This window comes from Moschus berezovskii, chromosome 28, assembly GCF_049115385.1.
Source record: "Moschus berezovskii isolate FMDL1 chromosome 28, NW_MosBer_1.0, whole genome shotgun sequence".
Classification (NCBI taxonomy): domain Eukaryota; kingdom Metazoa; phylum Chordata; class Mammalia; order Artiodactyla; family Moschidae; genus Moschus; species Moschus berezovskii.
In genome coordinates, this window is record NC_142487.1 from 14,226,436 (window position 1) to 14,248,870 (window position 22,435).

General features: G+C 41.9%; 1 protein-coding gene across 3 annotated transcripts in view; it reads right to left on the reverse strand.

Moving 5' to 3' along the window:
* Nucleotides 1–1,508: 1,508 nt before the first annotated feature.
* The window catches only part of EPG5 (ectopic P-granules 5 autophagy tethering factor), a 131,118-nt gene continuing 110,191 nt past the window's right edge, over nucleotides 1,509–22,435 (reverse strand). For all 3 annotated transcript variants that reach the window (XM_088833417.1, XM_055417280.2, XM_055417279.2), the window contains 9 exons: nucleotides 22,132–22,307; nucleotides 19,786–19,971; nucleotides 19,086–19,295; nucleotides 18,252–18,396; nucleotides 9,268–9,510; nucleotides 7,526–7,742; nucleotides 6,830–7,045; nucleotides 5,045–5,159; nucleotides 1,509–2,098 (listed from right to left, as the gene is read on the reverse strand). In XM_088833417.1, coding sequence (XP_088689543.1) covers nucleotides 1,916–2,098; nucleotides 5,045–5,159; nucleotides 6,830–7,045; nucleotides 7,526–7,742; nucleotides 9,268–9,510; nucleotides 18,252–18,396; nucleotides 19,086–19,295; nucleotides 19,786–19,971; nucleotides 22,132–22,307 — 1,691 coding nt within the window. In that variant the 3' untranslated portion in view covers nucleotides 1,509–1,915. The remainder of the gene's footprint in view (nucleotides 2,099–5,044; nucleotides 5,160–6,829; nucleotides 7,046–7,525; nucleotides 7,743–9,267; nucleotides 9,511–18,251; nucleotides 18,397–19,085; nucleotides 19,296–19,785; nucleotides 19,972–22,131; nucleotides 22,308–22,435) is intronic.

Consider the following 22,435-nt stretch of genomic DNA (forward strand, 5'->3'; position numbering starts at 1 on the left):
AATCATCTCTGATAATCCAGTTGGTATCCAAGAAAATAGATGAAATGAGGCATAAAAAATCTCCATCAATTTTAACAACTGAAATACTTTACAAGATAGTGTGATGTCCCTAAAAATCAGATTCTTACCAGCTACAACCAAAGATTGATTTATTTTTTTATAATTTTTACAGAGCAAATACATTATAAATATTATAAATCTTCAAAAATTGAGATTAAACATAATTTTCTTTGAACGTATGTACTGTCACTCAAAAATTTCACATTCTAGGATATCAGTAATTACATCTTCCTCAAAGAAAACAGCACACAGAACATTTCCTGTCATAAAAATCTTTGCCAAATCAGCCATGGAGTGGTCCACAGCTTCTAAAACGTGTGACAAGGAAAGCTCTGAGATGCAGCCCTCGGAGACGGGCACTTGGTGGCCCACAGGACTTGAAGGGTAACAAGGATGGTCTTTACCAGAGCATGTCTGAGGGGCAGAACTGTTCTATTCAACTAAAGAGATTCAAAATAAAGAACAGCTCCGACACACTTCTGACTGTTGGGGGAGGCACCCCAAGTTGGTATTTGGAAAGATTATCACTAGCTTAACCTACACCCCATCCCACTGGTAAAAGTTCTCAGTGATTGACACATTTTTTAGGTTAATATTCTCAGGCTACAGATAACCCTGAAACAAGACATGGTATGCCAGCTGGACAAACAAAATCAATTTTGAGCCAACAGAATTATGAATATGATGACAGAAGTCAAAGTGCTAATTCCGGGGGCGGCGGGCGGTGGTGAGGGGGCAATATGACACGAGCAAGAAGATGGCAGCAACCTGAGGCAACGCTGTCTGGAGACAAGCTTTGGTGATGAAGGAACTGTTAACAGCAACAGGCACATGCCGATTTAAAAAAGGCCAAATTTCAGTTAAGCCTCCTGACCTGACCCGGTTTCCACTGACCAGCAGTGTCTCAGCAGGTTTGCCAGCTTCGCTTGAGTTTAAATCTGGAGTGGATAACAGGCAGGGAACAGAGAATCGAGGTCTGTTTCTGTCTCTCTCAACAGCAGGACCTTCAGATATCAAACTTGGGGTCTGGAAAGAGTTGCAAAGGACATGTCTACAGGGAACAAGTGAGTCATGTAAATGAAGGAGTAGGACAGGGTAGGATCAAAGGGACTGTACATCTACACTGAACTGGAGAGAGGAAGCCCTGTCTACACACTCAGCCACGGGGAGCAAACAAAAAACAACTGTGCACGACTTGCTCCCCACCAACTGCCAGCACACACCCCCGATTTAGAGCAAATGGCTTCTTCTCCATGAGGACACAGGGCTGGAAGGAAACGGGTGTGTTATCACCTCTGCTGTCCGCTTTAACCAGGATGGTCATATTTCAGGCAGTGACTTTGAGTCAGCATTCTTAGCTCCCTTCTGAGAGCAATATTTTAAGCTGTGGGGAATACCTCCCCCTTCTTTGAGAAATGCATAAATTTTCAGAGCTTTTTTACTTTGAAGGAACACAACTGGGGTGCAAAAGTGAGGATTCAACATGATTCCCAAAGTAGTGAGATCTAGCACAGGAGTCTTGACATTTAAATCAAAGAGGAGAAGACAGAAGTGGCGACACACAAAAGCACCCCGTCCTGGGGTCTCATGAGATGACTGGATATTCGGGAATTGTGAGTGGCTCTTGTTGGACAAATATAAAAACTCCAGAGTCCCTGGAACGTTCTAAGAGCTAAGGAAACACACACACACACATATGCACAACAGAATTATCCAGTGCTCACTCACCAACTGGCATCTACGGTCAACTAACTCATTGGCCAAACCGCAGTGAAACTGGGCAAAGTTACTTGTGCAACAGCAAAGTTAAATGTAAACATAAAGAGCAACAGGTTTATCAAGAGCCTCTGAGTTACTATCGGATGTTGTCCAAATAATGCACTTCTGGATACAGACAGTTCACAAGAAGAGCCAGGAAGCTTTTCCCATCCTGGAGGCAATGGCCAGGATGTTTTATAAATTGTGCAGCTTGCGATATCTGATCCTGGTATTCAACATACTGCTTACTCGATGTCAAGGATTCAAGAGCATTCAGAGCCTAAAAGACATGGATGACAAGAGGGTTAACGACATGGACACATGTAACACGATTCCTGCAGGTGGAGTACACCTGCTGCTGTCCTCTGTGCAACTGGGAGCCTCCCAGGAAGGCTACAGAACTGGAGCCACACTGCTTACAGGCAGTCATTGATTAACCACAAGCAGAAGGAGGCCAGCAGCCCAAGCTGCTCTGGCTTCGGCCGCCTCCCACATCCTCTTCCTGGCCTGCGCTGTATCCCAGTCCTTCCCTGCTGTCTTCCTCGTCCTCCTTGCCCCCGTGCCAGCGGCCCAGCCCTCCCCACCAGCGCATCCTCTGCGTCTCTCCTGGAGCCTCAACCAGAAACCACAGGCATCAGTTACCTGGGAGACCTGTTTTAATTTGCTGTTGCATTTGTTCTCAGGTTACAAAGTAATGTTGTACTAAACTGTAATTAGATAAAATTCAGAAGAAACTGGCTAAGTGCTGCTGAGGGTGGCTGATAAGGTTGCTCTCTACCAGTCAACAAACACAGCAGACAGACCAAGCTCCTCTGGTTTCCACCCAACAGAAACAGCAATGATATTCCAATGCTTCTCTTCAGGAATGAAGAAAAACGTTCTTTACTTCCATAATTTTAATTTTTATCCCTTCATACTGGGAGCAGAGAAAAAGACTGTATTTAGAAAAACAGGAAAAAAAAGAAAATCACAACAATGGTTCTTGGGGAGATGGAGAGCTCAGCCGCCCCTAGGATTCTGAACACGAACCACGAAGTGCCCCTCTCACTTATGGGGACCACTGCACTAGGGGACACAGGGCACTCCAATCACGTGCTCGGTGACAACCTAGAGGGGTGGGAGGTGGGGAAGGTTCAGGAAGGAGGGGACACAGGTACACCTACGGCTGATTCATGTTGATGTTCGGCAGAAACCAACACAATACTGTAAAGCAATCATCCTTCGATTAAAAATAAATAAGTGAAAAAATAAATAAATAAAAATTAATTAAAGAAAGATGGAGGGGACATGTGTATACCTGTGGCTGATTCATGTTTATAAACAGCAGAAACCAACACAATACTGTAAAGCAATTGTCCTCCAATTAAAAATTTGAAAATAAATCAATAAAAACAACCAAAAGAAGGAATTTGCTTGGCTCAGTAAATAAGGAGGGAGAAGATTTAGAGGTGTGGGGGGGATGGTAAATGAACAAGCAGCTTAGAAATAAGTTATCAAGTGGTTTAAGACACAAGTTTTGGGTTGAAAATAAACAATGGAAGGGATTTTGGTACCAAGATAACAGCTGTGTGAACAGAGTTAATCTAAGAACAAGAATCAGTAGGGACAGGCACTCCCACTAACCACACCTTCCATCTGTCTCTCCCCCACCCCACATACCGCCCTTCCTTTTCTTTTTTAAAGAATAGGCTACTTTGACAGTTTGCCTAAGAGTAATCATTTTATTGGGCTTCCCTGGTGGCTCAGAGGTTAAAGCGTCCGCCTCCAATGCGGGAGACCCGGGTTCGATCCCTGGGTCGGGAAGATCCCCTGGAGAAGGAAACGGTAACCCACTCCAGTATTCTTGCCTGGAGAATCCCATGGACAGAGAAGCCTGGTAGGCTACAGTCCATGGGGTCGCAAAGAGTCGGACACGACTGAGTGACGGAACGGAACAGAATCATTTTATTAAAAGATGAAGTCTTCCAAGTCGGAAAACCCAGATGACAAGCATGTCATCACTGTAAATCTAAAGGAAGGTCAGCAAAGCCTGCCAAGTCCTGGAGGACCTGCTGGCCACAGCTAAAGCAAAGCCATGCCCCAGGTGCTGGTAGGTACAGGCGAGCAGACTTCTCAAATGCAGCCTGAAATGCACGTCACTGATTTCATGACCGCCCCCTGGGACACTCATCTGCCCACCTGTGACAGCTCTTATTTGATGTTAGGGATCTGTGACAAAACAGCACGTACTGTATATATCAGGATACCTGTGAAGAACCTGCTAATTTTTTCACTTGATCTTTGCTCTTACTACTGAGATATCTACTGTACATGGCTGACTCAGACATGACAATGCTGCAAAAGACAAGACATAAGAGATCTAAGTGTTTCCTGTGTACAGAGACAGTACTGCAGAGTGGCAAGAGCACGAAGCTGGATCCAGACAGGCCCAGGGAATCCCAGCCCCAGCCCTTAGTGACTGTGTGATCTGGGACAAATTCCTTAGCCTCTTTCTGTCTGCATTTCCTCATCAACAAAACCAGGATAATGAAAGCTCCTGTTGTTTAGGGCTGTTATGAGAATTAGAAGAGTTAAAACTTGAACTCGTTAACATCAAGTAAGTTAAAACTCACAACAGTGCCCAGCGAGCAATAAGCACCCAAGAATGATGGCTATCATTTTGTATTATGCACCTTTGCTTTGTACTGTTTATGGGTGAAAGTAGTTATGGAATAGGACTGCTGCCATGTGGCCTTCCACACTGTTAGAACAAACTGTCATTTTTCACAACTACCATTTTGTCCACGTCAGATAGCATGGACAGTGGTCAACCCCCAGACTCACAAAACAGGAACCACTCCCTTGGTTCCAAGCTGAAGTTCAGCTAACGTCTTTTGGTCCCAACTGTCGTCTCGTCCTCTGTGCCCGTCCCCAGGCCCAGTGTGTGATGTGTCAGCATACGGTCATGTCGTCAGAGTCAAATATGACCCTAGGCTGGCTTGCCCGTGGATCGTGCTTCTTCTACAAGGGTAGTAACAGCACTCTGGGAAGATGCCTACAAAAACTGGTTTAAAATCCAAGGCAGGCACATGCGGTGACCATTTTCCAGTAAGCAGAGTCCACCAGAGGGCATGCTGTCCTCCTGTCGATAATGGTCATCAGGTCCTCACGTGTGAAGACCACAGTTGCCACCTTCCCTCCTCCTGTGGAAAACTTCTAGCCCTTAACCATGAAGCTTTTTACTGACCTGCTGAGCTTTCATGGTCAGATATAACTCAGAGCTGGGCTTCAAGCGGATCTGATCCTCGGCAGGAACTTGAACTGAAAGGAAGGCAGCCATGCTTCGGGCAGCCACTCGGAACCTTAGGTGTTAGAGAGGAATTAGGGGAAGTAAATGACTATTTAAACAAGCATTTTATAACAAACATCACATTTTCTATTAAAAAAAATATAAGCTAAACACATCTCCAGACTTGCTGCTACTATTAGCCTCTTTGGGAAAATTATAAATATGATCAAGGAGTCTTTATGGTCCTTCCATTATCACCACCCAAACAATGAAAGCATAATTCAGTCTCAAGAATGAAAGTGCTGGCAAAGATATAGCATAACTGAAACTCTCAGCCACTGCTGGTGGGAGTGTTAAAAATGGTGCAGGTGCTATGGAGAACAGTTGGGCAGTTCCTCAAGAAGTTAAATATAATAAAACACTGTGACTCAACAACTCCAAAAGAACTGAAAACAGGTGTTCTAACAAAACCTGGTAAGTGACTTTCACAGCAACACCATTCACGACAGCCAAAGAGTGGACACAACCCAAATGTTTACCAACTGATGAATGAAGTTGTGTCCACACAATGGAATACTATTCAATCATTAAGAGGATTGGTGCCTGCTAAAATACAAATGAGCCTTGAAACTTCATTAAGTGAAAGAAGCCAGACACAAAGGCCATGTATTGTATGACTCCATTTATGTGAGATGTCCAGTCAACAGGATATACATAAAGTCAGAAAATCCATGAGTGGTTGCCAGAGACTTGGGGGAGAGGTGAAAAGAGAGTGATTGCTTAGCAGGTATAGGATTTCCTTCTGGGATGATGAAAATGATCTGGAACAAAACAGTGGTAACAGCTGCAAAAACGCTGTGAATGTACTACATACCACTGAACTGCACATTTTTTCTTTTTATTTTTGGCTGTACTGCATGGCATGTGGGATCTCAGCTCCCCAAACAGGGATCGAACCTGTGCCCCCTACAGTGGAAGCATAGAGTCTTAACCACTGGACCCCAACGGAAGTCCCTGTATTACACATTTTAAAGGGTTACCATGATAAATTTTATGTGCCATGTGTTTTACAATTTAAATGAATCAAATCACACTTAATTTAGTAAAAATCAAATCAAATTTAGTCCTGCTAAATTCTACCATAAACAAAGGAGCATGATGTAAACTGGTTTAGACTGGGTGATTATTCCATAAGAACGTTGACATCAGAATAGTATGGGAATGTTTTTCAAACCAGGTAAGAAAGACCTTTAGCAAAAAAACCATGATACAAATAAGTCTTAGAGGATAAAATGGGACTAATGGCAAATTCTTTCACACCTCGGAATTTTTAGCAACAAACACCTGACTTTATTTCTCATTACTCATCATTCTAATCCGTTAACTTCCACTCATCTTGACTTAACAATTCTGCTAGACCAAGTCCCTCCCAAAACCTGGGTTTCCCTGACCATCACTGGCTCAAAGGCAAAAAGCAATGAGTAGTGTGGTTAGATTACAAAGTCAAAAGACAATGAGATACTGCTAAAAAAAAAACAACTTTGAACATAAACGTTGTTTTAAAATGGAAAAAATAAACATCCTTTTTAAAATGTAAAGATGTAATCAGGCTCTGATAGTTTTCTTATTAATCTCTGGAAGGGACCTAGCCTCCAAGCAGAAAATCTACCTAGTATCACGCCCTCTAGGCAGGTGCAGGTGTCTGAGGCCCACTTACAAGAGCAGTGGCAAATGCCTTCTCACCTGTTGGACAAGGGTGACTTCCGGCCCAGCCCAATTGCCCCGAGAATCCCTGAGCTGAGCCTCTCCTCAGCCAACAGGTTCTGCCGGCCTTGGAGCATAAGCAGGATTCGAATGACAGACTCTGTCAAGACTGAGTCATTCTGCTCCGTCTGAACCAGAGACAGCTGCAGGACTTGGTGCCACCACAGAAACAGCTTTGCTTCTTCCTGCATAGAGCTGGGGCGGGGAGGGGGGAAATCAAATTAGGAAGAGATTCTTTCCACCCTCATTTAACCAGAAGTCCACACAGGAGCTTTCAGTATGAGGGACATTACACCCTTTAAAAGCTTAGGCTGGCAAGTTACAATGTTAATACAGTACTGGGACAGTAAAGGAGCAGCTGACGTTTACTGCCCCTTCTACATGCCGGTCGCTGCCTATGAGCTCGATGTCCTTGTAATCAAGTGAGATAAACGTTGCTACCCCTACCTACTTAACTGAATCAAAGCTAAAGGTGGTGCTTCAAAAATGCCTGTTTTAGGAAAGCAAAAGCCTGCTCAGAAAATTGGTCCATGCAAGGAAAATCTTCCCCAAACAGTCGTGCCTGTTTCTTATGTATCACTTGGGTCTCTGCACTGAAATGGACACTAATCTAGGCCCCAATTCCCAGCTATCCCAACCCGTGAGTTGGCTGTAGCAACCGGAGGATCAGCATACCTCGGATACACCTGTTCCAACCACTTGCTTAAGAGAAGCAGCACTTTCATTTCGTTCCTTAGTGTCTGCTCGCTATTCAAACACTGAAGCAAGTAGACGTAGAGAGTCAAGTAGCTGCCAAGGGACAGGCACTCCTGCAGAAACTCTTCAATGGTGAGCTCGGGAACCTGAAGGGACACCAGAATAGGGCCCCATCCTAGATTCTGGTTGAGGGAGCCTAAGAAAAGAACACCGAGAGGAGAGAACAAGGTAAGAGCAAGACTCAAACTACCTAACCGCTCTAATGAACCTTTCACTTTAAAATTTAAAAGCTTCATGTGGAGAAAACCCCACTCACGTTGGCCTTAGAGGCCCTGACAATGTCTCACATTTGGACTGCAAGCCCTCAAGCTGAATGCCTGTGTCCTGGCTGCCAACACAGAGGGTTAAGAAGTCAGGCATTGTGGCTGCATTTTCATAAATCCCTCTCTCACCATACTATGACCCTTAAAATCACATTCAGACACCGCCTGTCCCGGTCATCTCAGAATTTTAATTTCACTGAATACAATTTTCAAGTATGTTACAAACACTTCAGCTTTTCTGGGGGATATTACTATTACTTTATCCATCAAAAGTATTTTTTTAAGCATCAAAGTTTCATTTGACTCTTATCTTAAATACACAAATTCTTGAAAATGTTTCATAAAGGGAAAAAATGAATTTGATTTCAGTAACAAAGAGTAAATAAATTTGGAGCAAGAAGGTTATCCTGATGCTTCTCAATTTTGGGGGTGGGAATGAGAGTACGGTGATGTGGTGACACCACAGAACTTTCCACAAGGGGACATGGGAACATGGAGTGCCCGTGTGTTGCCAAGGAAGGGCAGGAGCAGGTTATAGGCACCCCCTGGCATTCTCACTCTAGTACTCTTCCTTCTCCCCTACTGTGAGCACAAGGATATGTATCCACGCATCAGAGTTAAGAGGTACTGCTCTGAGCAGTTCTTCTTAAGCAGGCCAAGCTGTTGCCAGAATCTGCGAGTTTACAGGTAAGAAATAAGAAAGACAAATCAGGAATGGGTATGGGGTAAGGGAGAGAACTTCATAATAGTTTAAAACACATGACAAAAAGCAATAAAAGGACCTAAGAAAAATTTTAACAAGTGACAAAATAGAGAAAATTAATATAGTGGATAATCACAAAGATTCTGATTTATAGCATTTGCTTTTAGGACTATAACTAGGCCTATGACATACACAATTTATTTGTCATAAAAGGACTGGTCTGACACTGCAAAACCCCTCATTTTAATGAGCTAGAGATTCCCATCCTTGACACAGATGACAGCAACATGGGCCAAAGGTTCTCATGCTGACTACAGATCTTCATGGAGAAGACAGACTGTATCCTGAAACATCAACATTTACAGAGATATTAGAGTTGTACAATCCTTCAACAGGAAGGGTCTGGAAAGGTATCTCCTTCAGTGTGCGTGCTCAGTTGCTCAGTCATGTCCGACTCTTTGTAACCCCATGGACTACAGTCCGTCAGGCTCCTCTGTCCATGGGATTTTCCAGGCAAGAATAATGGAATGGGTTGCCATTTCCTACTCCAGGGGATCTTCTCAACCCAGGGATCGAACCTGTGTCTCTCCCCATCTCCTGCACTGGCAGGTGATTCTTTACTACTGAGCCACCTAATTGTCCCTGGAAAAGATGGATTGACTGAGAGCCTATTGAGGGTAAGAGGGTGTTCTTACCCTCTTTGAAGTAAGCAGTGATGCAGGCTTCTGTCGTCTCGGCCATGTGGCGGACAGAAGCCAGGCTCTGGCAGGCGGCTGTTAACAGTGGCAACACCACCAGCCCGTGCACTTTTTGCCCGATCCAGGTCCGGATACTGCCTTGGAGGAACTCTGCCGTTGGGACAGTCGCATTGTTCATCATCATTAGGACTTCCATGAAGAGGCTGCTGAGGGCCATGTGGCGGGTCTGGCTGTCCAGATCTAAAAGGTAACACAGACACATACGTGCCAAAGGCTGCTGGTATGGTGACGTGAACGTGATGAAGGGGACAACAGTGTTTCAAAGTAGCTGCTCTCCAGGGGCCAGAAAGAAAATCCTGGACAGTGCTTAGATTTAAAGGATAGGATGTGGCACATGAACACTTTGAAGAGCAAAGCAGGAACTCCTGCAAGATCCTTAAAATCTTTCTTCCCCTCAATTTTTCCTGATTTTTTTTTAAATTGTTTTTTATTGAAGTGTAATTGACCTACAATGTTGTGTTAATTACTGTCATACAGCAAAGTGACTCATATATACACACACACACACACACACACACAGGCATAAATTTTTTCATATTCTTTTCCATTATGGTTACAACATGATATTGAATTTAGTTCCCGGTTTTATATAGTAGGACCTTGTTGCTTATCCATTCTATATATACCAGTTTGCATCTGTGAATAGTGATTTTAATCTATCTTTTAATTATGACTCATGGGAACAAAAATGATTCCAATAAGCGTAATAGATTGCAGCCTCTCCCCTTCCCATTCATCATCACTGAGCCAACAAATATTTTCTTAAAAACCAGAACTGATCCCGATTAAGAAGTTTCCAGTATGCACTCTTGTAATTAAGATGTTTCTAGAATGCCCTTTGCACTCATCTCTCACACACTAGTAAAGTAATACTCAAAATTCTCCAAGCCAGGCTTCAACAGTATGTGAACCATGAACTTCCAGATGTTCAAACTGGATTTAGAAAAGGCAGAGGAACCAGAGATCAAATTGCCAACAACCAATGGATCATCAAAAAAGCAAGAGAGCTCCAGAAAAACATCTACTTCTGCTTTATTGATTATGCCAAAGCCTTTGACTGTGTGGATCACAATAAACTGTGGAAAATTCTGAAAGAGATGGGAATACCAGATCACCTGACATGCCTCCTGAGAAATCTGTATGCAGGTCAAGAAGCAACAGTTAGAACTGGACACATAACAACAGACTGGTTCCAAACTGGGGAAGGAGTATGTCAAGGCTGTATATTGTCACTCTGCTTATTTAACTTACATGCAGAGCACATCATGAGAAACGCTGGGCTGGATGAAGCACCAGCTGGAATCTAGATTGCCGGGAGAAATATCAATAACCTCAGATATGCAAATGATACCACCCTTATGGCAGAAAGTGAAGAAGAAATAAAGAGCCTCTTGACGAAAGTGAAAGAAGAGACTGAAAAAGTTGGCTTAAAGCTCAACATTCAGAAAACAAAGACTATGGCATCTGGTCCCATCACTTTATGGCAAACAGATGGGGAAAAATTGGAAAACAGTGACAGACTACTTTTTGGGCTCCAAAATCACTGCAGATGGTGGCTTCAGCCATGAAATTAAAAGACGGTGGCTCCTTGGAAGAAAAGTTATGACCAACCTAGACAGCATATTAAAAAGCAGGGATATTACTTTGCCAACAAAGGTCCATCTAGTCAAGGCTGTGGTTTTTCCAGTAGTCATGTATGGGTGTGAGAGTTGGACTATAGAGAAAGCTGAGCACCGAAGAATTGATGCTTTTGAACTGTGCAGTTGGAGAAGACTCTTGAGAGTCCCTTGTACTGAAAGGAGATCCAACCAGTCCATCCTAACGGAGATCAGTCCTGGGTGTTCATTGGAAGGTCTGATGTTGAAGCTGAAACTCCAATACTTTGGCCACCTGATGTGAAGAGCTGACTCATTTGAAAAGATCCTGATACTGGGAAAGATTGAGGGCAGGAGGAGAAGGGGACGACAGAGGATGAGATGGTTGGATGGCATCACCGACTCAATGGACATGAGTTTGGGCGGGCTCCGGGAGTTAGTGTTGGACAGGGAGGCCTGGCGTGCTGCAGCTCATGGGGTCACAAAGAGTCAGACACGACTGAGCGACTGAACTGAACTGAAGGAGTGAAATTCTGAGCCATGGAATATGCAAACTAGTAGATGATGCCAAATGTTTAAAAATGATGAAATGATTAAATATTCAAACATGTAAATGTTTAAAAATGATGAAACATTTAAAACACTGATGAAAGAAAGACAGCACAAACAGATGGAGAAATACACCGTGTTTTTGGATTGGAAGAATCAATATTGTGCTATACCCAAAGCAATCTTCAGATCCAATGCAATCCCTATCAAACCACCAATGGTATTTTTCACAGAACTAGAACAAATTAATTCTACAATTTGTATGAAAACACAAAAAGACTCCGAATAGCCAAAGCAATTTTGAGAAGAATGGAGCTAGAGGAATTAACTTTCCTGATTTCAGACTACACTACAAAGCTACAGTCATCAAGACAGTATGGTTACTAGTTCAAAAAGAGAAATATACACCAATGGAACAAGATAGAAAGCCCAGAGATAAATCAACGTGCCTATGGGCACCTTATCTTTGACAAGGGAGACAAAAATATACAACAGAGAAAAGACAGTCTTTTCAATAAGTGGTGCTGGGAAAACCAGACAGCAATGTGTAAAAGAATGAAATTAGAACACTTTCTAACACCATACACAAAAACAAACTCAAAATGGATTAAAGACCTAAATTTAAGACCAGAAACTGTAAAACTCTTAGAGGAAAACATAGGCAGAACACTCTTTGACATAAATCACAGCAAGATCATCTATGACACACCTCCTAGAATAATGGAAATAAAAACTAAAATAAACAAATGTGACCTCATTAAACTTAAAAGCTTTTGTACAACAAAGGAAACTATAAGCAAGGTGAAAAGACAATCCTCAGAATGGGAAAAAATAATAGCAAATGAAACAAATGACAAAGGATTAATCTCCAAAATATAAAAACAGCTCAATACAGAAAAACAAACAACCCAATCAAAAAGTGGGCAGAAGACTTAAATAGGCATTTCTCCAAAAAAGACATCAGTCAGTTCAGTCGCTCAGTTGTGTCCAACCCCATGAATCGCAGCATGCCAGGCCTCCCTGTCCGTCACCAACTCCCGGAGTTCACTCAAACTCATGTCCATCGAGTTGGTTATGCCATCCAGCCATCTCATCCTCTGTCGTTCCCTTCTCCTGCCCCCAATCCCTCGCAGCATCAGGGTCTTTTTCAGTGAGTCAACTCTTCGCATGAGGTGGCCAAATTATTGGAGCTTCAGCTTCAGCATCAGTCCTTCCAAGGAACACCCAGGACTGATCTACTTTAGGATGAACTGGTTGGATCTCCTTGCAGTTCAAAGGACTCTCAAAAAAGACATACAGATGGCTAAAAAACACATGAAAAGATGCTCAATATCACTCATTATTAGAGAAATGCAAATCAAAACTACAATGAGTAGAGGGGTGGGATGGGGAAGGAGGTGGGAGGGATGGTAAAATGGGAGGGGACACAGGTACACTTATGGCTGATTCATGTTGATGTTTGGGAGAAACCAACACAATACTGTAAAGCAATTATCCTGCAATTAAAAATGAATCTATTGAAAACAAACCACAATGAGGTATCATCTCACACCAGTCAGAATGGCCGTCATCAAAAAGTCTACAGACAATAAATGCTGGAGAAGGTGTGGAGAAAAGGGAACCCTCTTGCACTATTGGTGGGAATGCAAATTGATCCAGCCACTATGGAGAACACTACGGAGATTTCTTTAAAAACCAGGAATAAAACCAACACATGAGCCAGCAATCCCTCTACTGGGCATATACCCTGAGGAAACCATAACTGAAAAAGACACATGTACCCCAAGGTTCACTGCAGCACTATTTACAATAATTAGGACACGGAAGCAACCTAGATGTCCACACAGGTGAATGGATAAAGAAGCTTTGGTACATATACACAACAGAATATTACTCAACTATAAAAAGAAACACATTTGAGTCTGTTCTAATTAAGTAGATGAACCGAGAGCCTATTAGATGGAGTGAAGTAAGTCAGAAAGAGAAAGACAAATATCATACATAAAAGTATACACACGGAATTTAGAAAGATGGTACTCATGATCCGATCTGCAGGGCAGCAAAGCAGACGCAGACATAAAGAACAGACCTTTGGACACAGTGAGGGAAGATGAGGGTGGGATGATGTGAGAGTAGCACTAAAACGTATACATTACCATATGTAAAATAGATAGCCAATGGGAATTTGCTGTATGATGCAGGGAACCCAGAGCCAGTGCTCTGTGACAACCTAAAGAGCTGAGGTGGGATGGAGAGGGAGGTGGAAGGGAGGTTCAAGAGGGAGGGGACATATGCAAACCTATGGATGATTCATATTGATGTATGGCAGAAACCATCACAATAAAGTAATTATCCTCCAATTAAAAATAAAATATTTAAAAAAATAAAAACGGTTGTACCCACTTACTCTGTACTCAGCAGTATATGAGAGTTATACTGATACACATCCTCACCAACACTTAGTATTGAAACCTTTTTAATTTTATCTATTCTCGTGGGTGTGACAGAGTATATCATCAAGTTCTTAATTTACATCTCCTTGAATATGAACAAGGTTTAGCATGTTTTCACATGTTTATTGGTTATTTGAATATTCTCTTTTGTAGCATGTCAATTGAAGGGTCTTTTTTTTTCTACTGGATTGTCTGTTTCTTCCTTACTGTATTCACTGTGATAATCATACTCATATTTAACGTAATTACTGATGTGCATGCTGTGCTAGGTCGTGTCTGATTCTTTGTCACCCTATGGACTGTAGCCCATCAGGTTTCTCTGTCCATGGGATTCTCCAGGCAAGAATACTTGAGTAGGTTGCCATGCCCTCCTCCAGGGCATGGAACCCCATCTCTTATGTCTCCTGCACTGGCACGTGGGTTCTTTTACCACTGGAGCCAGCTGGGAAGCCCATCTTACTGTGCATACACGCTAAGTCGCTTCAGTCGTGTCTGACTCTCTGTGACCCTGTGGAGTATAACCAACCACATTCCTCTGTCCATGGGATTCTCCACGCAAGAGTACTGAAGTGGATTGCCATACCCTCTTCCAGGGGATCTTCCCAACCCAGGGATCAAGTCCACATCTCTTATGCCTCTCACATCAGCAGGCGGCTTCTTCACCACTAGTGCTACCTGGGAAGCCCATCTTAATTAATGTGCTTCCAATCTGTTCCTCCTATTCCACAGTCCTTTTGCTCTCTTTTTTTTTTTCTTAAGGGATTATTTCTTATTCTACTTTTTATTTAGTTTGGAAGTTAAACATTCTTTTTAAATTAAATAACATTTTCATAGTGGTTATCATGCAAATTATATCATGTATTCTTGAAAGTCTGAGGTTAATTGACTCCCAGATGATGTTAATTCCTATCATCTTCTCAACTGTTGCCATGATACAACAACAAATCACTAATTAATCTAAATGAAGTCAGACTTCATTTAGATTTACCCTTTATATTTACCAGTTTCACTGTTCATCCTTAGTCTCCTATTTATCTTCTCCTTATTATCTCCTTCTTTCTAAACAGATTTTGATTATATTTTATGGCTCTTTTTATATTTTAAGCTCAATGTTTAATTAATTTTTAATGTTCTTTCTTAAAATCAGTTCTAAATATTTTAAATTTCTATTATTATTGTTCCTTTGGCCATCAGTTACTTAAAAGTTTGCTTCTTCATTTCCAATGTACGTTTTTTTCCCTCTTGGTTATATTTTGTTACTGATTTTTAAGTTCATTGCACTGTGGTTAGAATATGTAATCTATTTGATACTAGTCCTTTAGAACTGATTAAGACATGTTTTGGGGCTTCCCAGGTGGCACAGTGGTAAAGAATCTGCCTGCCAATGTAGGAGATGTGGGTTTGATACCTGAGCCAGGATGATTCCTTGGAGGAGGAAATGGCAACTCGCTCCAGTTATTCTTTCCTAGAAAATTTCATGACGAGAAGAGCCTGGTAGGGTACACTCCATGGGGTCATAAAGAGTTGGACATGACTAAGCGACTGAGCATGCACAGAAGACATGCTTTAATCCTAGCAATGGGTCAAGTTTCTTAACTGCTCAGTGTGAGACTGATACAGTGTGCATTCTGTACTCACAGGGCATATCATTCTCTACATACTCATTACATCCAACTGTGGTATACAGACATCCTACAGTCTTACTGATTTTCTGTCTACGCGATCTATCAGTTACTGTCACACATGTGTCAAAATCTCTATGAGAGAATTTGACATTTTTCTTCCTAGTTCTGTCAATTTTCACCTTATGCATTTTCTTCCTGGTGAACTGAACCTTACATCAATTTTCAGTGACTCTCTTCATTTCTTTTTTAATAATTTTATATTTATTTATTTTTGGCTGTGCTGGGTCTTTACTGCTGTGTGGGCTTTTCTTTAATTGTAGCAAGCAGAGGCTACTCTCTAGTTTCAAAGCACAAACTTCGCATTGTGGTGGCTTTTCCTGTTGTAGAGCACGGGCTCTAGGGAGTACGGGCCTCAGCAGTTGTGGCAGGTGGGCTTCAGAAGTTGGGGCTCCTGGGCTTTAGAGCACAGGCTCAGTAGTTCCGGCACAAGGGAATAGTTGTTCTGTGGCATGTGGGATCTTCCCAATCAGAGATTGAACCCATGTCACCTGCATTGGCAGGTGGATTCTTTACCACCGAGCCACCAGGAAAGCCCTCTTTAATTCTAATAATGTTTTTTTTCTTATTTACGTATGTATGTATTTTTCATGCAAATTCAGGTGGGAAAACACACTGGAGATCATTTGGCTTTGTAATGCTTTCTGCCTTACAGTCCTACCTATCTCATATTGATACAGCAATATCAGCTTTCCATTTTAATCTGCCTAATGCGACTGCCTTGTAGAAATCTTTCTATATCCTATGATTTAGATATACTTATGAACAGCTTAAAACTAGATGTTGATTATTAATCCAATCTGACAATCTCTTTTACCTTGAGCATCTGTCCATTTATATTTATTAAATTTTATCTTTTTATTTCAGCTATTTTTCTCACCTTTTCCATCTTTTTTAATTTTCTTTATTTTTAATTGGAGGATAACTGCTCTACAGTGTTGTGTTGGTTTCTAACATAAAACAACGTGAATCAAGTATACATATACCCCTTTCCTCTTGGGCCTCCCTCCTGCCCCCACCCCACCCCACCCCTCCAGGTTGTCACAGAGCACTGGGCAGGCTCCTTGTGTTAAGCAGCAGCTTCCCACTAGCTACCTATTTTACACATGGCAGTTTATACATGTCAGTAGTACTCTCAATTCATCCCACCCTCTCCTCTCCCCACTGTGTCCAAAAGACCGTTCTCCACATGCGTCTTGCCTTCACTGGACTGAACATATTTTGGTCAATCCTTTCAATCTCTTTCTACTGACTCAGAAATTACATATTTTACTTGTTTCTTTTGGTGAACTGTTTAGAATTTTTACCATTCATATTCTATCAAGACACACATTTAACCAATTTTTTGACCTCCTCAAACAGTATTAAAACTTTAGAATGCTTTTAACTCAACTCCCTTCCTAACATATATATTTGTGGTCATATTAATTTTAGCTCATGCTTTTTAAATCCCTAAATGATTAGCTGTAGGTTTATATCAGCAGTTTAGTTTATATTTACAAATATTTCATTACTTTCTCTGCTTATTTTTCTTCTTGAAATTCAAGCCTTTCACTTGTGATCATTCCCCTTCCACCTAAAGAACATGCTCTATTTAATACTTCCTTTCGTGATGTCCACGGGGACAAACACTCTCCGGTTTCAAGGAAAACACCTTCCTTTCATCCTTGCCCTTGACAGGTGGCTGCTCTCACTTTACAGTCCCAGGTTACTAGTCGTCTCCTCACACACACTGCAGGTGCTGCGGCGCCGTCTGACAGTTTCCACCGATGCCACTGAGAAGCCAGCTGTTTCAAACGTTTTTCTCTTTTCACCAGTGCTTCTGCAGTCTCACTACAGTATGTACAGGTGTGAACTTCTATTTACCTTGCTTGGGATTTGCTGGGTTTAACGAACCTAAGGAGTGTCGTCTTCCTTTCTCAGAGCAGGCTCATTTCTAACTCATCCTTACCCTGAGGATGCTGTCCTGTGTGGTTCTGCATGGGAGCTCCTTTCAAAGGTCCCAGCCTAGGCAGGCCCTGGGTTTTATAGCCTCCCTAATTCAAGGAAGGTCAGTAAAAGCCTGCAAGCTAAAAAGCAGCCTCAGCATTCCATCTATTTTCATGGGCTCCTCCTTTCACTTACTTTCTGACTTCTGAGATTTTCTGCCAACTTGTCAATACATTTAATTTTGGGTTTCTTAAAAACATTTTATTTATCCAGCATTCTAAGCTGTTTTGAGCAGAAGAGGCAGTCAGGATGTCCGGTCTACCAAACTGCTGGGAAACAAGTTCTCATATAAAGTTTCCTTACAAGCCGACAGGTGATTCTGAAGTGCCCTTCCAAGTTCAGAGCTAAACATCCAGGAAGGCGGCTCACTGGACAGTCTCTGGTTATCTCTTAATCATCACAGCTACTTGTCTAACTCAGCCCTCAGTCCACTTAACCTCATGGTAGCACCTGCCAGTGTCTACCCCTCCCTCAAGTTCTTACAATTCAGGCCTCCCCCCATGCTGAGATGACAAGTGTCCAGGCATCAACCTGACCACTGCTTCTCTGCAAACAGAATGACAGTGTCCTGACCATCATCCTGATCTCAAAATGTCTTACAAACAGCAGGAAATCATTTATTGAGTGAATACATGACCTCCAAAGTCACTTACCAGGTGGGTTAAAAACCATGATATCATCCAAGAGCTTAGACATTTCCTGTTCAAGGACTGCTAAAGTGATTTTTCCATTTTGTTCCAGGGAGCTCAGGAATTGAACCATCTGATGAGTGAAGGCTCGGCATTTTGGAACTGCATCCTGACAATAAAAAAAAGATCATTCAAATAAGTCCATGACAACAGTATTAACTAATTATTCCCCGGGAGCACAGCACTGCACTGCCTGCCTCAACAGTGGGTGGAGAGGACAGAGCAGGGAGCCACGTGAGGACAGGTGTGTCTAAGGGCCCTGTGCTAGGGAAACAAGTCTTTCATAACACTCAGACTAGAACCCACATCATCCCAAATCCCAGTAGCAGTTTTTACTGCATTAATAACATTAACCACACACTAAGTACTTGCCAGGAACTTTTCCAAAAATTTTATGTTCATTGCCTAATCTTCAGAACACATTAAAGGCGAGGTATTATTTTCAGTTCAGGTGAGAAAGCCAAAGAATGACAGTGCGTTGGGGATATGAGTTTGTCAGACCTTAAACTCATGTTCATTATATGATGCCATTCTGTTGCCAGTGACACTCAGATCAGCAAACCAACAGCCCACTGATGTCCCTTAATCCTTTTCACCTCTTCTTAGCATGTGGCACTGCTGGCAGGTAAAGGCTAACTAGAAGAAATAAATGAAACTGAAAGACCCCAGAAGCCAAAATGATATATACATCCTTCAGCTTTTTCTACTGAGCCACTGCAGGGTTCAAGACAGTCCTCAGTGGCACTAATACCACCAGCCCTGAAGAACACTGCCTTCCAGAGCACGCACTTAACTTACAAGATGTTTCTGGCTGTCAGTAGGAACAGAAAGGCCTGCAGATGCTTTCAGGAGCTTCATAATTAATTCAGCAGAAGATTCCTTTGCCAGGATGATAGATGGCTGGTAATGGCTGCTGAAATAACTCAGCACACTCTGATATGATACAATATCCACAAGATGCCACGAGAGTGAGCTTGTCTGTCCAAGCAGAGTAAGTAGAGGAGAATCCTAAAATGAAAACGCACATTCCTTTAATTCCAGCGCTCCCATTTTCCCAGAAATATGTCTTTACTGAGTCTATGGAGTGACCACTAACATTGCATATTATGAGCACAGAAGAGTTAAGACATCAAATAAGCTTCTGTTCAAGGCAGAAGTACTCATGAAAGTAATAACTGAAGTCTTGGCAAAACACATTAATGTTAAGATTTGTTAAGTATTCAGAATCCAGTTTTCAAAGAAACTCTATGATCTTGTGGTAGAACAGCAATTAATGAGATGTAAAATGAAATTGATTTTAATACTATAACTTGGTGTGGTTCCCTTAGACTATGAACTGTCTGAGAAAACCAGGCAGCGAGTTGAAGGCACATCCCACAGGCCGTGCATCTGTTCAAACGGAAAGAGGCACTGGGGAAACGGAAAAGCAGCAACTTCACACAGAGTGAGGATCGAAGGAACTCGCCAAGTCTCGATCACAGGCTCTCTAAAAACTTACTGTTTGGTCCACCAATTGATCTTCCTTTGCCAATAAAATCATCATGAAAAGGAGGCAGACAACCATGCCCCGGGTCTCTGGGCGGGGACTGGGACTCCAAGCATCAGAGAGCACACTGACCCAGTTGACTTCACAGAGAACAGACCCCAAAAACAAGAAGCAGCTCTTGGGGCTTCCTCGCTCCACCTAAAAGGAAACAACGCTTTCAGCTATCCATGTATCTTGAAAACGCATATACATCAATGTTTACCAAATTATATCTTTTAAATTACACTTTCTCCCCAGATTATAAAAATTATTTATAACTCTATCCCCTACTCCAGAGATTTAGACTTAACATTTATTTTTCCTCCCATGTTTGATGTGTGGAACATCTTTCAGCTTGTTTGGAGTTCATTATTTATTCCACTGATTCTTAACAGGAGAGGAATGATCTTTCCGAGCTCCAGGTAGGGTGACAAGCTTCTGCCTCAGTTAGTCACCGGTACTCAAGGGAGCCTACCACAGTCCTCAGATGTGCGGCAAGACCAAGGAAATATATCTACTAGTCACTGCTGCCCAAAGCTGAATGCGCACCAGAACCACCTGGCGGGCTTGTCTGGGGATGGGAGGGGGTGGGTGCATCCACAGGATTTTTAATGTCCTGTATCTGGAGTTAACAAGTTCCCAGGTGGCACTGATGTTGCTGGTCCTGGGACCATACTTCGAGACTATTATATTAGCATATGTAATTTTCATACGGCCTTTTTAGTATAATGTTACATTATAAGTACATCTCTGTATCATTAGTCTTCATAATTTTTGATGACTGCATGTTTAATTAAGTCCTATTTAAACTATATTAGGGATGGGGGCAAATGTGTTATAAAGTATTACTATATAATCAATATCAAAGTTATCTCTTATGAGTCCATTTCAAGCCTGTTTAAAATAAAATATGTCTAGCTATACACTTTTCCTTTTTTTAGAAGAAGATTAAAAAGCTCAAAATAAATAAATAAATAAAAAGCTCAACTCCATTGGTAAAATCACAATCAATGGAATCTGATGATGATTCATGTTTTCCATTACTTCCATAATTATATCATGCTATTTACTCTTTTTCCCTTTTGGAAAATCATCTTTCATCCTCCTTTATAATCTATTCTTTATTTTGACCCTCAACCCCCTCAAAACCGTACTTTACTGTGCCACCAGACTCATGGAACTAAAGGGTTCCCAGCTTCTGGGCAGGGCAGTCATCTATCCTTAGACTAAAGCTACTAGAGATACAAAGTCTATGGCAACCCTTTGTGGACCATTCTATTTAATCTGTCATATAGCTAACGCTGCCCTCTTAAATGCTCTCTTATAGCTCTTTAAACAAAGATTCAATTCCATATTCATAATAATGATGAATATTTACGTAATACCTGTTTCGTATACTAAACCTGGCTATAAAATCATTCTTAACTTTGTAAGACAACTGTCCTCAGCTTTCCTTAGAGCTCAGGTACAGAGGCATGGCTGACAAATACCACTGGAACACTAAAAGACTGCATTAGATTTTTCTCAGTGTCATAAATAACTATTCTGCAATAATTAAAGCACTTAAAGTGTCTCAATAATAAATGTGATATTAGGTTAACAGTGAACACAAATGAACTGTTGACTATGAACAAATAAACTGAAATGATCATGAAAAGCTAAGACAAGATTAAAGACTTTTTTTAAAACAGAAACTTAAGAACAGCAACAAAAATGCCCCCTAGTATGTGACACTACTTTGCCTATTTTCTGTACCTATTGCTTCTACTCCCCAAATTCCCACACACTTATTGGGACTTTTTCCAGGCCATTCCAGGTCTTTATATGCCTATGATGCATTATTGGCTGCTATAGTAACACTTCTCTCACCTATAACCTAACGATCCCTTACATAACTACTTAAAGAAATGAATGCTTGAGTACCGATTTACATTTTCCTTCAATAGAAGTTTAACAATAAAAAGTTTTAATGATACTATCGTAGAAAAACATGCGTGCATGCATGCACAGAAACACCAAGACTGAGAGTGACAAAGTCCTTACACAGTGCGCCGCCACAGCAATATCCCGGAGTCGAGAGGACGACTGCCATGCTGCAGACAAAATCTTTCTGGGAGCTTGAAGAATGGTCCTGTACATGCTGTCTTACTGACACAGTAAAATGACGTCCGTGGGATGCTGCTTTACATTAGCACCATCCAGGTGATTAAGAATGTGAGCAGGGTCCACACCGGCACACACGGCAACTGGGCCGAAAACCCACAGTGAAGAGGCTGCTCCCAAGACGCCAGGCTGTGGCATGGAAAATAAAGGGCTTACCTTGAAGAAGGCCTCCATGAGCACCCGGTCAGGATGCAGGTCCCGCCACGGAAGTTTCTGGTAGGCACTGTGAAAAGCATACAGAATGAACTCTGGCATTTTGGGCGCTGTACATGCTTCACAGTAATGCATCAGGTGCAACCGAAGGGCTCCTTCATCACCAGGCAAGAGCTTATCTAAAATTGAAAAAGAAAATACAGCTGAAAACCTTTGGGTTTATCTTTAAAACACACAAAAAACTAACACAAACCACAAATTTGAACTAAAAGTCTAAAACCTAATGTTCTCAATAATTACCCAGTTT